Source organism: Miniopterus natalensis, chromosome 6, assembly GCF_054644295.1.
Source record: "Miniopterus natalensis isolate mMinNat1 chromosome 6, mMinNat1.hap1, whole genome shotgun sequence".
NCBI lineage: Eukaryota > Metazoa > Chordata > Mammalia > Chiroptera > Miniopteridae > Miniopterus > Miniopterus natalensis.
The window spans coordinates 22,191,180-22,208,658 of record NC_142086.1 but is presented as its reverse complement, the minus strand read 5'-3'; the positions used below and the strand labels follow the sequence as shown (position 1 = coordinate 22,208,658).

At 35.3% G+C, this 17,479-nt stretch overlaps 1 protein-coding gene across 2 annotated transcripts in view; it reads right to left on the bottom strand.

Annotated features, from left to right (window-relative positions):
• The window catches only part of ZNF654 (zinc finger protein 654), a 79,245-nt gene that overhangs the window by 51,997 nt on the left and 9,769 nt on the right, over nucleotides 1–17,479 (bottom strand). For both annotated transcript variants that reach the window (XM_016196541.2, XM_016196540.2), the window contains exon 2: nucleotides 1,077–1,222. In XM_016196541.2, coding sequence (XP_016052027.1) covers nucleotides 1,077–1,222 — 146 coding nt within the window. The remainder of the gene's footprint in view (nucleotides 1–1,076; nucleotides 1,223–17,479) is intronic.

Here is a 17,479-nt window from a genome sequence, read left to right as displayed (position 1 = left end):
GGACTTCCTCAGTGTCATTCTCATGCACATCCTGGTTAAAGTTGTTTGCCATCTCAACCACAGCCTTGATGATTATTGCAACCTTTCTGCTAAGACACTAAGCAACAGGAATTTTTCAGCTCCATTATAATCTTATGAGGCCACCATCATACAAGGGTCTGTCATTGACCAAAACGTCATTATGTGGTGCATGACTGTGCATAAAAACAAATACAGGGTGGGGCAAAAGTAGGTTTACAATTGTTTGTATGGAAACTAATACAATAATTAATAAATATACGAATAAACTTTGGGTATTGCATACTCGCAACTGTAAACCTACTTTTGCCCCACTCTGTATATAAAAAAATATGATTTTCACAAAATAAAACTTGTCCTATGAGACGTACTCATATTTTCTATTGTGTTTTGTAATGTTGATAAAAACCCACCATTGTGATGTGAGTGCAATTTGAGGCACACAAAAAAACAAATTAAATTGTGACTTTCTCTGTCATGTTTCAATGACCACTCATCTAGGTTTACTGTCCCTCAGAAAACCGTTGAAATCTTTCATTTACTGATGACTCTTCTCTCTTTTCCTTTCACTGTATTTTTCTCTTATACTTCTTTACTATAATTTGAGTAGGATCTACGAGGGTAAAAAGGATAAACGCAAGTCCTCAGTCTTTGATCTTTAACTCAAAGTCCTCTACAAGTATTTTTTAATACCAGGAGTTTCCTAACCTCTTTCTGGCTAATTTAAGGTCCCTCTGCTAATTACAATGGCCCTAATTGATGTATTCTGGGAGTTACCATTACAGCTTGCCAAGGCAATCTGGGGAATTAAAAAGGAAAGGGGAAAAAACAAGGAAAGTGCTGGTAGTGACATAATTATCTATAAACAATTCCATTTAACAGTAAAACTAAAAATAAAATTGTGGTTAAATGTTCAAAATTAAACATGAATACTTAAATGAAGAAATGGCAATTTCTTTTTGAAGGAAGACTTTAGGAGCCTTCCGCAAATAACCAAAAAACAATTTTCAATTACCTCATGATAAGTAATATTTTTATAAGTAGTAAAGTGTACTTACAAGGCAAGGCTACTCAAAACATATTGTACGTGCTCACATTCATCTGGGAATGATGCACTGGCTGATGTAAAACAGGAAAGTGCAGTCTGAAGAACTTGAAGCTGTGGCAAAGGGACCTGCCATCTTCCAGCATAATCTTCAACCACCTGATAGGGTAGCAATCCAAAAAGTACATTATAGAAAATGTTCTCAACATGTCCAATTTAAAAATCTGAATAGCACAGTAGATAAATTAAAATATTAGTTAAGCATGAATACAAATGATGGGGGAGAAGGGTTCCTTACTGTTTATTTTCATGGTGTACATCTAAAAATAAAATTAACTATTATCTTTGAAAATGTGAAAAATATATTATATGAATGACTACTGTTCAGCTGCCAAATATTTACCAAACTTTGTAACACATACTCTTCACCTCCTATATCTAGCTTTTGTCAAAATACCAATTAATATTAAAATAGCTACACAGCAGAATTTAGTAATGAAGAAAAGTAAAAATGAGTATGCATTATTAGTATCTTTATTTTTAAGACTGAACTCTAAGCCTTCTGGCAACAAATGAGTATTAAAGGTATAGTGGCATGATGCTCTGACTATTCAAAGTTGAAACTGTACCATAATATGGAGAAAAGAGTTCAGAATATAATTAGTCTTGGCTCTGTCATTGGGTAGGTTATCTTCCTTCTCTATACATTACTTGTCTCACCATAAAATGGAAATACTAATGCTTATCTTGCATGTTTACTCTGAAGTTAAATTGAGATAATTTATGAGAAAACATTTTAGAACTATCAATTACTATAAAATATTTATATATACTATATCTATAAATCTATATAAAATTATTATTCATATACAAGACTGCTGTATTAAAACAATGTATTATATATATATTTTTTTTAATATATCTTTATTGATTTCAGAGAGAGGAAAGGAGAGGGAGAGAGAGAGACAGAAACATCAATGATGAGAGAGTCATTGATCGAGCCTGCAATCCGGGCATGTGCCCTGACTGGTAATCGAACCCCAATTGCCTGGATCCTAAGTCGACACTCAACCGCTGAGCCACGCCCGGCCGGGCATTATTTTAAAAATTTATCATATAAAATGGATTGGCAAACTATGGTCTACAAACCAAAATTGGCCTGCAACCTGTTTTCTGTACAACCCACAAGCTAAGAATGGATATTTTTAAATGGCTAAAAAAAATGTATTTTGTGATGTGTGAAAATCATATGAAATTCAAATTTCAATGTCCATAAAGTTTTACTGAAACATATCCAGGTTCATTCATTTATGTATTACCTATGGCTGCTTTCCTAATATAACAGCCAAATAGAATACTTGTGACAGAAATTATTTGGCTCACAAAGCCTAAAATATTTAATACATGCCGCTTTACAGAAAGTTTTCCAACTCTGATTTAAAAGCTAGGAAAACTAGTGCAGAGTAAAAAAGCCAAGAACACTCAGAGCTCAAGGACTTTTCATACTAATCACTTCCTGTTGGGAGACAATTTTCCATTGGTGTCTTGTATTTCTATAGTTTTTCAAAAAGAGGTTCTGGAGCCTTTATTCTTTCAAATATGTTTATAGGAAATGACCTTAAAAAGTAGAGATGATGTCTTCCTCCAGATCAGTGAGCCTGTTTACTAAGTCCAGTAATAATCATGATGTCATCTCCCTCTAGAGCAAAGGTCAGGCAGACATGCTGTCACACCACTATAAAAGATAAGGGTGCCCCGCCGGGCGTGGCTCAGCGGTTGAGCATCGACCTAGGATCCAGGAGATCAGGGTTCGATTCCCGGTCAGGGCACATGCCCGGGTTGCGGGCTAGGCAGCCAATCAATACCTCTCTCATCATTGATGTTTCTGTCTCTCTCTCTCCCTCTCCCTTCCTCTCTCTGAAATCAATAAAGATGTATTAAAAATAATAATAATAATAATAAAAGATAAGGGTTCTCTAAACTTTGGGTTCCTCGGTTGTGGTGAAAACCTACTTTGAGTGCAGGATCCACCTGAGCTACTCAAAACACCTTTGTGAGACTGAGGGGCAAGGAGGACCATCATAAACATGAAGCTCATGTTGCTTGCTGGGCCATGAGTAATCAAGTCCTTTATCTCTAATCCAGGAGTTTCTGCAAACATCCATGAAACTGTCACAGACTTAGATAAACTCTCAGACCCTTCACAGTTCTTTGACAATTCCAAATTGCAATATCAGGTAGCTAGCACATGTCTCCAATGTTTATAGGACCATGTAAGATAAAAAGGAAAGCCAGAGGATATTATCTCTGTGTACTTGTATCCCTTCCAGATCTTGTAGTCCTTACTAGCTAGAAAGAAAAAACTACTACTAACTCAGACTTTCCTAAACCACCACAGGCCAAAAAAATATGTTAGATACTAACAGTGGTTGCCTGGCTTTAAATTTTCTTTTCTTTACTAGAGGGTTTGACCGGTTTTACTGCCTCTTTTTGGCCACCACACCACCATTTTTGTATCACATAAAAAATAGGCACCTGACAGTCTCACATTTTTCCTGTTCCTAGTCCCAAATAGTTTGCCCTAATCCATATCTACTTACAACCTTATTCACTTTCTATTTATGGGCTGGATTTATCTCCTTGGAAGAGAAGCTTTCTACTTTTTCAACTTCTATTCTCATTAGAGCTTCTCTCATTAACCAACACTCAGCTACTAATACCCTGCCTGATTTTGCTGAGCCCAAATCTAACACAATAAAAGTCCTTGTGGGCAACACCTCCAATGTTTGCCACAATACCCTTGAAGAGACATAAACAAAATTGGCTGAAATTTACGTATCTTCTAACACTAATTAATGTCAGATACTGCTATTAACATAACACTATAACACCATTTTTCTTTTACATATTTTCCTTAAAATATGTAATACTATATACATTACATTGCCCTTTTACTTTGAATTTTTCTCCTGTGTTGTAAGTGCTATCATAAGCATTTGGCTAACGAGAGCTGATACTACAACATCATAATCTAAATGTGCTCTAGCTGAGCTGACCATAGTACAGTAAGCAACACATATTCCATTTTTCTTTTTCTTTTGTATTCTAATCAGTAACAGTCAGAATACTAGTAAAGTCGCTGCAAACAAACAAAGAAAGAGTTATTTACCTGGACTTTTACAATCAACTGTATTACTACACCTCTAAATTCTCTAAGAAAATGATCTAAGAAGCAGAGGAGCAAGATCAGCGGTCCATTAGGGATTGGTAGAAACCTTTTTTTTTTCCATTATGAAGGGCATAACATCACTGCAATGCAATTTACTATAAATTATAGAAACTATAAGAAAACTGCTAAAAGAAATCAGAGACAAAGCCAAAAGTATGCCACGACATAAGAGGAGTTGAAGAGAAGAGCAGAGCTATTGTCAAAGAAAGATGCTGGAAGGTTTCAATGATCCTACAGCACTTTCGCAGCACTCCCACGTAAGGAGCATATACACCCTGCTCTGTAAGGGATACAGCACATACTATATACTGCCATATCTTAATTTATTAAGGCAAATTATTGTGAGAATGAACACAGATTCATTCTCTGTCAAAACTGTCAAAACACAGGCTTAATATAAACCTATTAAGTTAAAATTACATTTATTATTTAGGAACATTAAAATACATCGTCCAAATTAGTATGGGCTGAAATGTGTCCCACCTAAAATCCATGTGTTGAAGTCTCAACCCCCAATGTAACTGTATTTGGAGATAGGACTTTTAGGAGGTAATTAAGGTTTAAATAATGTCATAAGGAAGGGGTCTTAATCAGATAGGATTGTGGGCCTTGTAAGAGGGGAAGAGGGCTCTCTCACTGAGGAAAGGCCATGGCAAGGCCCACAGAGAAGCCGGCTGTCTAAACCAGGAAGAGTCTTCACTAGAACCCAATGGCGCCCTGATCTCAAACTTCCAGCCATAAGAACTGTAAGAAAATAAACTTCTATTGTTCAAGCCACCAAATCTGTGGTATTTTCTTATGGCAACTGGAGCTGACTAATCTACAAATGTATAAAAAATAATACAAATGTAGCATTTTAAGAATCTCCAAAATATCACATAAGGTAATTAAAATATGGTTATGTTTCTTAACTGAGCTCTTCTTTTTTCTAACTTAACAATGAGGATTACCAAACACAAATTTGTCACTGAGCAAACAATCTTCTTTATTTTTAAATCCAGGTAATACTAGACTAGATCATTAACACAATATCAAGCATGACTTTATTTCTATTAGTTGGCCATTCACAACCCTGTTGTTTTCCTACCTGAAGTCTCCCATTCTCATCAACTTTTAATGTTTCAGACACCTCACAGTTCCCAGGTGTCAGTCAAGCTGTTCACTGTTAATTCATTGACTATTTATATAGTGAATCCATCTACTTTCTAAATCTGATTAACAAATCAGAAGACATATTACTATTACCTTCCATTGTAAGAGATTCAAAAAATGGCTAGTATACATGCCTGTATTAATTTGCTGAACAAAGATTAGTGCAATCTATGCACTGAGTAAATTTGCTAATTTTCTAAATATTTAAAATAAACACTGCAATAAACATTCAGTTTTCCCCCACCCATTTCAATAAGATTATGTTATTCATTGTAATGTAGCTATTATATATATATTAATATTTCCTAGTTCTGTCCCTGAGGGGACCTAGGAGCAATGATATTCCAATAGCAACATTTAGGACCCAAATCTTGGTTTCTAAACACTATTCTCCAAAAATAAAAAGAAACTTGGTGCAGAAAATAACCAAAGAACGTATATGCATATATGCATAGTCCGTGGGCACATACAATAGTGTAGTGAAGGCCTGGGGTGAGGCAGGAACTGGGTAGAGGGGGGCCAGGGGTGGAAAATGGGGGACATCTGTAATATGCTCAACAACAGATAAATTTTAAAAAAATAAAAAATAAACTTGGGCTCCTCAAGAACAAGGAGCCCTGGCTCCTCAAGCCCTCCTCTAGCAGGGATAGAACAGGGAAAATATAAGATGAAACTGGAACATTTTGCAGTACCAGAAAGTAACAAAACACTAAAGTGATGGGATATGAAAACACAGGAGGCAGCCCGAAAGGGCACCTAATGGCTAAACCTGGAAAATTTTGAGCAACAAAATAAGTGATGATAATATTGGGCTTTAATCCATGGAACCAGATAAATATATCCATGAGTCCACACTAACACAAATAACCAAATAAATAAATAAATGTTAGAGATGGGACAGCTCTTCCTCACAGTAGAATCCCAATAAATAGAGTAGAAAAGAAAAAGATTCACCATTAGGCAAATACACAGTAATCAATGTTGCAGGCAAAATCCTTGGATCAATGCTAATATTAGTGGGTGAAAGTTTGAGGAAATGCAAGAATTTGTAATCTCAAAGTATCTCCCCCAAGGCATTTATCAACTACAAAGAGGAAGATAGTAGCTTCAGGAGTAGTGAAATCCAATAGACACAAACTTAACCAAGTCATCAAGGTAAATATGACCAGTAAATAATAAAGCATATTATCATAAATCTCCTGATGTGATACACCAAGAAAGACACAATGGCATTTTTTGTGGTACTTTTGCCTAACGTGCATAAAACTCATTCCAATCATGAGAAATCATAAGACAAACTCGAACTGAATGATATTAAACAAGAAAATTGACCAGTACTCTTCAAATGTGTCAAGATCATGAAAGATGAGGGAAAACTGAAGAATTGTTACAGACTAGAAGAGGCTAAAGAGAAATAACAGCTAAATACAATGTTAGATCTAGAATAACATCCTGGAACAGAAAAAGCACTAGTAGAAAAACTGATAAATTTCTAATAATGTATATAATTTAGTGAATATTGCACCAATGTTATTTTCCTGTTCTTGACAACTGTACCATTTTCTATTAAGTATAAAGTTATCTCAATTTTTAAAAGTTATTTAAAAACAAAACTATTTTGTTCCAACCCTTTACCTCAAATTTCAATGTTCTCATTTATTTTCTGGAGGCTATTTTATAAAATAAGCACAATTCTACACATACTTTCCCTACTTTGTTTCCTGACTACTCATCAAGATTTACCCTTGCCTATGGGTATTTTTTAACAGTCAGATGAAAAACAAAGCAAGTAGGTTGGCAACACTGTAGAAAGAGTATAGGTTTTAGAATCAAACAGCCCTGGCTTTGTCATTTAATAGTTGTGTAATATTAGCACAGTTATTATACTTCTCAGTCTAAGTTTCCTATAAAATGAATTTAATATCACTTTAATCACAGAGCTATTGAAGAACTAAGTAAGATATATATTAAAATCTAGGGTAATTCCTGGCACATAACAAACAAGAGCAATTATTACCAGTATACTTTAAGAAAATGGAGAGGTTAAGCTTACTTTGGTGACTCGTTCATCGCATCAGTCCGAACTGTTTAATTACTTGTCTCCAAGTATGATTAATTACAACAAATTTTACTCATTTTTGGCAAGCAGACCAGCCACTCCCAAATAAAATCTATTCAAAAGCTACTGATGTATTTCAACTAGTTCAATACTTACTGACAAATTAAGCATAGCCTAGATACAGCAATACAAATAAAATGCTTCATGCCTGAACAGATATCTGAGGATTCTTCCCCCACACACACATTTTCCATTGAGAATCAAGATGATAAAGAAAAGCTCTATTTGAAAAAAGAAGAGTCACTTGTCATTTCACCTTTTCTATCAGGATAATCATATAAAGAAACTCTAAAATTAAAGCCATATTTTAAAAAAACAACAAGATGATTTAGAAGTCGATTCTAGTAAGTTCAGGTTGTTTGAAATCTGCAAAGAGCTAATCTTTAGTAGCAAGCAACCTAAAACCCAGTTCTTTTGGGCGCTCAAGAAAGCATATTCTTTGGTCAGCTCAATACTCAAGTTAATATTTCTATAAGATTAAGGTCTTTAATAGGTTCTGTAAATGTAGTAAGACTAAACCTTTAACAAAATGGAAAATGAAGTAACTAAGCATCTCCAAATCTTAATATTCCAATAATTTTATTATTAAAAGGAATCTTCATGATTATCTAGTCAAAACTACCAGCCATACATGGCAAGAATATCACTCCCAGAAGGCTCCAACTTCCTTTTTGAGTTCTCTGCATCCATATGGTGGTGTGAGGCAGGCAGATCTCCCATGGACTACCTGAGTATCTGCTTCACGTCCCAACTTTCCTCTGAAGTAGGTCCAAAGAAGTTAAGTGGTAGGCTCATTTTTAAAGGCTTTAGATAAATTTTGATCCCAAATTTTTCATTTGATTCCAAACTCACTAGGGAGAGTAATATATCAAGCACTTCCCTCATAAACATTAAAACTGACATATAGACAAGGGAAGCCCAAAATGTAAGCATAAGGAAATGTATCTGAACATCAAATCAAAATGTGGGGTGAACCTATCTGTTTGTGTGCCCGTAGCTAGTGGTATCCAGATGTGTGTGCATGATAGTATCTTAACTAGGGTGAGCCAAGCAGAACTCTGCCTCCAACTTCAATTTAGAATGGCCTGGCCACAGATGGTATTGCAGGTATGGCTGAGGCATTGATTATATTATTGATTTTTTTAAAATGTCTTACAGTCATATAGGTTTTAAGACACTGGTAGGTGGAAATTTTTTGTTCTGTTCCTTCTGTCTTGTTTTTCAACAATGATTCTAAGCCAGAGGATTAAACTGGAAAGTTCATCAAGTTCCACATGGTTCTTATAACACTAGTATGTGAATGTCTAGCCTTTAAATTGTTAGTTATCAGTCCTAGATTAGCTGATCTAATTCTGTCCCTCTCTTAATTTTGTACTCAAGGAGCAGCTCTTAGATTCATGTGACTTATTGCTTCTTGGCCTTTTGGCTAAGATCAAGTGTAGATTCATGTGACTTGTCCAAAGGCTTCTAGAGTCACTTTTATAATATGGTCTCAAGTAGTTTCTGAGATTGATAAAAACATAAACCTAATCAAAGCTGTAGATGTCAAGATTTTATCTGAATTCAACAAAGATGGCCAGTGGATTTTATCAAGTGAACGGATAAAGAAGGGCATATTATTATATAGGCGTAAGTCAGTTTCTTATGCAGAAGAAAAACTCAATGAAATTATAGCAAATCCAAAGACCAAATGGGAACTTTAAAAGGCCTATGCCTCAAACACTAACTTTAGGTACTGGGTTTGATCAGCCTAAAATAGAACTAAACTTGTTTTAAAAAGATGATATACTTACAATTAAAATAACAGTGGGAGAGTTAAAAAAAAAAAGGTTATGTTGAATAATACAGAAGAGAAGGGGTCCCTTAAGATAAGTTCACTCTAAGAACCTAGACTAGATAGATTTAAAAAAGAAATTTTTGTGTTCTTGAAGATGAAATTCGGGGGAGGGAAGGAGTATTTTAGTTGTTACTCATTAGGAAGGAAGGGTGACTGGTTCCAAAGCTACCTAACAGAGGAATAGAAGGTAACTGTAGGATAGAAATCTCAGAATGAACCAGAATGGAAATCTAACTATGGCAAGATGCTCTTTTAAAGAGGCTGGCTGGTGTGGCTCAGCAGTTGAGCATCAACCTATGATCCAGGAGATCGAGACTCAATTCCTGATCAGGGCACATGCCAGGGTTGCAGGTTTGATCCCCAGTAGGGGTCATGCAGGAGACAGCCAATCAATAACTCTCTCATCATTCATGTTTCTATCTGTGTCTCTCTCTCCCTCTTCCTTCCTCTCTTTGAAATGAAGATATATTTTTTAAAAGTAATTTAAAAAAATAAACAGAAAGTCCCTAACAGCAGCAAGTGAAAAACCACACCTTGAAAACTGAGACTGCTATATAAAGTAGCAAAGTTTGTACAAATTTGAATAAAAATAAACTGGAAGATTACTTTCAAATACGTGAAGCATTTCAGGTGCATTTCAAATTACTACAGATGCTCTTTGACTTACAGTGGAGTTACATCCAGTTAAATCCATTGTAAGTTGAAAATACTGTAAGTCAAAAGTGCATTTAATACGCCTAACCTACCAAACATCATAGCTTAGTCTAGCCTACCTTAAATGTGCTCAGGAACACTTATATTAACCCACAACTGGGCAAAAGCATCTACCACAGGCCTATTTTATAATAAAGTATTGAATACTTCATGTAATTTACTGAGTACTGTACTGAAAGTACACAATATCCAAAAGCACTGGCAACATAGGAGACTGTAGGGTTTCAGTTGTTCACCTTGTGACCACATGACTGACTGGAAGCTGTGGCCTGCTGCCACTGCCCAGCATCACAAGAGGGCTATCTTACCACATATCACTAGCCCAGGAAAAGATCAAAATTAAAAATTCAAAGTATGGTTTCCTACTGAATGCATATTGCTCTTGCACTGTCACATAGTTTAAAAATTGTAAGTGAAACCACTGTAAGTCAGGGACTGCCTATGGTTATTACAGAGGGCAGTGTATGGTATGGTGTGGTATCACAAAGCAAAGTGCCCAGGAACTCAAAGTTAGGCCTCTGGGTGTGACTAAGGAAATGCCCCACTGAAGAAAAAAAAAGGAGGTCAATCCTAGGTTTGATATTAAGCTGGCAAGATTTTCTTTAGTCAGGGAGATGAGAGTAGGCAAAAGCTGCTTGCTGATGAATGCTTTTTGATGAATTCAGAATTCCCTGACTTTCATCTCTGACATTACAGGAGATCTTATATGAGATAATTGAAGAATATTAAAACGTGGGCCTAAAAGCTAAGAGAAATGAAAAGGAAGACAGGAGAGTCCAACTTAAGAATAGGCTAAAAAAAACCACCAAAAAACAAAACAAAATGTAAACAAAAAAGTTATGTTTATCTGAAATGGTGTATCAAATTGTTACTGAAAGAAATGTGACAAAAAGGAATATTTACACTGTCAAAGAAGTAGAAAGAATTATGCAAGGCCTAGAACAGTTAAAAGCAGAATTTAAAAACAAAAAAACAAAAAACTAGCACTAGCGGCAGAAGAGATATTGCCTTCAGTGGGCTCCTTCAGAGCGGACATCAGAAACATTAAAAGCAGTTTTATTTTATGTACCTGCTTATGATTATCCAAATTATATAAATATGGGGCATAACAGGAGTGATTTTAGCTCAGTAGGCCTAAAATTTTCAGGGGGAATGGCAACAACCAAGGTAGTACAGGACTGAAAAGGTTGAGGGACAGACAAGGACAGAACAATGAGGATGTGGAGACTGTGCTTTGAGCTTTATACACTAGAAGTAAGTGATATACTCTTTGCAAGAGGCAGTATAGAAGCTGGAGCACTAAACAGAATCCATACTTGTTGCAGCACAGGAGTACCAGGACAACACAGAAGAAATGGAAATTAAAACCTTTTAACACGAAGGAAATCTAATGGAGGAAACATGAAGTAAGACATGGTGCCTGAGGCTGCCAGCCACGGAAATTTGTACACTTTTCAAGACAGAAATTCAGATACAACTTTCAAGGAAGTAGATAAATTTAGATGAAGTGGTCCCACCCCAAAAAAAATATGGCAAACATAAAGTGGCACAATTAACCACTTGATGAATTTTCCCAGTAAAACTGAAGTACAAATTATAGACTTTGGCAGCTGGCACATCTTACTGGCACCCTGGTGAGGTTGAAACCAAAATTGACTTGGTAACGTTTTCTGTGCCCCCACCTTCCCTAATATCACCAAAACCTATTGGCAATAATAATGTGAGTTAACTGTACTATGTACTTAAGTTCAAGGAATTACTAGTGTTTCTAAATCTAATGGGTACTAGGCTGGGTACAGTAATAAATGTTTATCCTACTGACCTTCCTGATTCTTAAAAAAGCAAGCTACAAAACAGACTGGGGTCAAATAATTCTCCTTTAGAGGTACAAAAGAAGCCACTCCCAATCAAAGGAAAACAACCCAAGCTACAGCTCCTGGAAAATCCCCAACTATAACCATAGAGGCATGTGACAAACCCATTGGCTCTGATTAAGCAATATCCTGGGAAGGGAGGAATTTGGGAACTTAACCTCTTTGGACTCTAGATTTTAATTTCGCTTTGTGAACTTGATAATGGCAGAAATTCATTTGGTCAAATTAGATAGACTATTACTTTTATTGATATTTGGTCCCCTGCCTCCAAATTAGAACCTGAACGGACATTTTAAACTTAAAAGCTATCATAGGTAAATTAACTCTCAAACACAGAAGCAGCATCTATTTAAAAGCCTTATACTCTAAGTACTGAAGTATTTCTAAAAAAAGGAAAGAAATTTTGAGTTCTATATGTTGATCAACTTCTTCATCAGTTACCTGAAAATACACTGGTATTAAATGGGGGTGAGTATCCTCAAGATTAATAAAAATGTTCATTATGGCTAATGATTAGCAATTTCTGTTCTTTTTATTTTTTTAGAATACATTACCTCTTCAAATCTGATAGTCAAAACTCCCATTTACTTAGATCCCGTCTACCATTTACTGTTAATACTACCACCATATTCCCAGACATTTACACTGGAAACCTAATGCAATTTCATAAAATTCTTTGTACCTTGTCTCCATATTCAACCAGATGCTAATTACTTCATTTCCATATTTCTTGAAACTGTTCCTGTATCTCTTATTTTCATTGCCACTACCCAGCCAGGCCCTCAATTGCTCATTTTCTGAAATACTCCAATCACTTTCCTTTTTTGTCTAGGCTCTCATTCTTTACCTCCTTTATTCTATCTTAAAACAATTTCTTAAGATTGATGATGTCACTGCTTTGCCCTTAAACCTGGAGATCTTCCTACAAATTAAAATTCCTAAGCCAAGATCTGGACCAGTCCATTTTTTAAATCTTAATACCCACAAATACTTTTCTGAATATATGTTCTAGTCCAGTGGTTCTATAGCTTTAGAATGCATCAGAATCATCTGGAAAGCTTATGAAAAACTCAGATTGCTGGGCCCCAGCCCAAGTGTCAGATTCTGCAGGTCTGGAGTGTGGCCAAGAATTTACATTGTTAATGGTATTTAGGTGATGCTCCAGCTGTTCGGGGGAATCATACTTTAAAGAATCACAACTCTAGACAATTAACGTACCCCCATTCATAAATACACCATGCCATCTACCTTTTCACAAGTTATCTTCTCTGCTTATAATGTCCTCCTACCCACACCACTTCCTTTTCCATGCCTACATCTTAATACTGACAATTCTTTCTTTTTTTTAATATATCTTTATTGATATCAGTGAGAGAAAGGGAGAGAGAGAGAGAGAGAGAGAGAAACATCAATGATGAGAGAGTCATCGATCAGCTGCCTCCTGCACACCCCTGAATGGGGATGGAGCCCGCATGTGCCCTGACCAGGAATCGAACCGCGATCTCCTGGATCCTAGGTCAATGCTCAACCGCTGAGCCATGCCCGGCCGGGCCACACTAACAATTCTTTAAGACTCAATTCAAATGTTATCTCATCCACTAAAACTTTCCCAAATTATCTCTATTGGAAGTACTGTAATCTCTCCAAGTGAACTTTCAGAGGAATCAGTATACACTATTTTAGTGGAACTAATCACCGATTCCCTGTTTTAGGGTTTATTTATATTTACTCATTCACTTATTCAAACCTTTTTGAGTGCTCACTATGTACCAAATACCCTGATGCTTTCAATTTTAGTTGAAGAAAAATAGGTAAAAAATATATATTAGATGGTGATAAGTACCTTGGAAAACAATACAACACAAGGTAAGGGGAAAAGAGAATGCTAGAGGTGGGATGCTACTTTATCTTCATCTGTAGTGTTCAGAGAAGGCCTCCATCTCTCTTATAAAAGGATACTTGAAGAAGGTCCTAGAGCAAACCATACAGATATCCAAATGAAAGGTGTTTCTGGCAGACAAACAAAAGGCACGTGCAACGGTCAAGAGGCAGGAGCATACTCATTCAAGTTGAAGGGGGGAAATAAATGCTAATGTCACTGAAAGTAAGTACTGGAGGCAAAGAGTAATAGGAGACAAGTCAAAGAGCTAGATCAGGAGCTGGATCAAAAAGTCCCGCTATCCATTTTAAGGATGTGAGCTTTGAGTCTAAGATAGAAAAGCACAGAAGGTTTAGAAGAGATCTCACTCATGTCTTTAAAAGGATCACTTTGGCTGTGTGGAAAATAAACTGAGAAAAACTGGAAGCAAGGAGATAAAATAATCCAGGGATAGATGACTGTGGTTTGGATCAAGGCCTTAACAGTAAATGCAGCAGTCAGATATGCCTTTTCTCCCTAACTAGATGATTCAGCTCCTCGAGGGCAGGGGTTTGTGATCTGTTCCACCTAAATCACCTGTAATGATTAGGACAAATTTTTTCACATAGTACATCAGATTTTTCTTTTGGGATTACCTTATACAACACTTTTATCATACTTTATCTAGATCTATGCCTAAAATAATTAAGAATAATTCACCTGATATTAAGAAAACATAAATTACACAGACACATATGCAGCATTTATAAGCACTTATTAAATAATTAGCACTTAATAGTGTTGACATTAACTTCAAAATATAAAAAAGAACAAGGAATCTCAAGAGTTAAAGGACAAAATGGCTTCAGTTAATATAGAAAGTTTTATAGAAACTATAAATAGAATACTTTCTTATTTTTTCATAAAATCAAGAGTTAAGAAGGCACTGAATAGTAAGAGTTAAGTGCCAACAAGGGACATAAAAATTTCATATATATTCTAAGTTTATAAAAACAGATAACATGGTAGGAAATCAAAATAATAAGAAAGCATGAGTAAGCTTTAAGATTTTCACAATTCAGTTCTACCTATTTTTTTCTATAATGTTCACCCCTCTTAGTTTATAAGTTAGGTACACTTATAAACTAAGTAAATTTGAATAATATATGAAATCTTCCATCATTTTATTTCCCGCATATAACCACTATTATCATCTTGGTGTATTTCCCTTTTCTAGCTGTGTAACTTGATGTTAGTTGTTTAACCTCTCTGAGTCTCAGATGCATCATTCATAAAATGAAGATAAAAATAGTACCTATCTCACACAGTTGTTGTAAAAAATTAGAATCTAGGACAGGAGCTGACATACTTTTTCTTAAAGGGCCAGAAAGTAGCTTATGGGCCATACATTCTCCATCCCAGCTACTCGGCCCTACTGTATCCTGAAAGCAGTAATAGAAAATATAAAAATGAAGAGGTATAAGCCAATAAAATTTTATTTGCAAAAACAGCCAGCGCTATTCATATCACAATAGCTTACAGCAAAGGTCCATAATCTTTTAGTGTTTGGATTGTTGGGTTGTGTTTGTTCAGCAAGTTTTGAAATTCTTAGGAAACTCTGTTCAAAACAAAAAACAAACAAGAAACCTTAGCCCTGCTCACCAAGGAAATGCAAATATAACTTCTTGCAAATAATTTCAGAGAGTTCACAGACTTCCAGAAGTATATGAATGGCTCCTAAGGATTATCATCAAGAAATCCTGTTTCTGGAGAAGCAGCTCATTTGATTTTTCCTTACAGCACTTTCCTCCTCTAAAATCCACATGTGAGTACAGTGGGAATGGACCAGCCTAAATTCAAATTGTATAATCCTGCTACAAACACATTTTTCCACCTAATTTTTATCCTATTACATTTTCTTAGGTCATTACCTAGTCATTGAAAACATTATTTTTAAGGCTGAATAACATTTTAGTTCATAAAGGTTGAGAAGTTTTAAACTATTTTAGATGTTCTGGTTGCTTTTTCATTTTCAGTTCATTCCTTTCATTAATTATAATTAATGCTAGGATGTATATAGCTTTATGCCCAAATTTATATTTCCTCAGAAATTAATGTATAAGGAAAAATTACTAAGTCAAAAGGTACAAATTATTTTTAACACTTCTAATATATTTTGATAGATTATGGTCTAGAAAAGTTGTGGCAATTTTTATTCCCACCCGCTGAAAATAGATATCCATTTCACCACACTCTCATGAGCATGGAATATAAATTTTAGACTTTACTAATGAATTTCATAACCTGAGAGATCATTGGCAAGATTCTCAAAGCATGGTGAAAGGATAATAAAGTCTAAAAATGTACATCCACTGTACTCTGGATTCGTAAAATTCCCAGATTTTCAAGGTTAAATCTAAATACTATGGAGAGACTGAAACTTTAAAATTTAATCATTTAAGACAGCCATCTAAAATATATGCCAAACCCTTCTTCAAGAACACAAGATAAATAACATAAAAAACTTCTACTGGTTTGTAATTATCATAACTCTTGTATTTTAAGAATAACCATATAGTGAGCCACTGCTTCTGAGAGAAGTATGTATATCCCATTCAAGTGTTTTTTTTTGGGGGGGGGGGGGCAGTTGAGACTCACTTCTTAAGAGAACTTCTGATAGCTGAAATTTGATTTTTTTTCCTCTCTCTCTTTTACATCCATGAACATCTTTAGCTTCTGCTGCCTTGAGTCTTTTTTAAAATCACTTCTACTCAGTCAATAACCGCTTTAGTATATGTCTAATAGATATGCACAGATGCTCCAATAGATACCAAATGCATATTCCTAGATACAAAATGATATGTGTGTATACTGGAACAGCTAAGTACACTGGCTGGACAGTCAGGCTGGCCAGACTCCAATCTGACTATCATATCCTAGCTATGTTTACTTACTCAAGCCATTTAATCTCTCTCATCTTAGTTTCCTGATCTGTAAAATGAGAACAATGGCACATATCCTGTGGGGTAGTGGATTAAATGAGATAAAACAGGTAAAGGACTTATCACATACCTGATATGTGGAAAACAGTAAAAATATGAGTTATATACATCAACAGAACATTCCAATAAAATAATCTTCCAGATATTAAAAACATACACACACAATGAATCACTGGGAACAGTGATTAGTGAGCATTTAGAACATTTCAGCTTTGGGGTAGCCAAAATATATACTGGTTAATTTTAGTAAACTCGTTATGAAATACATATTAATAAACTTTGTACATGATTTATTGGGACATTATATATATCCATATATATACACACATTTTTTTCACAGTACATAAAGCAATGTTGTGCACCTATCTACTAATATCTACTGATAGAACCACTTATTTTTCTTCTCTATCTTTTCTCCTTTTATTTCTCTGTATTATACTATGTTTTACCAGAAAATGAGCCTGGTCAATTACAGTATACTGTTCAACCTTGAATGACTGTAACTCATCATGTTCTCCATGCCTTCTCCTACATAGATAAACACTGCTGAACAAAAGAACAGACTAGTGGTCATCCTACATTCATAATCAGCACACTCAAATGGTTTTGTAGGTCAATTCAATCCACCTAT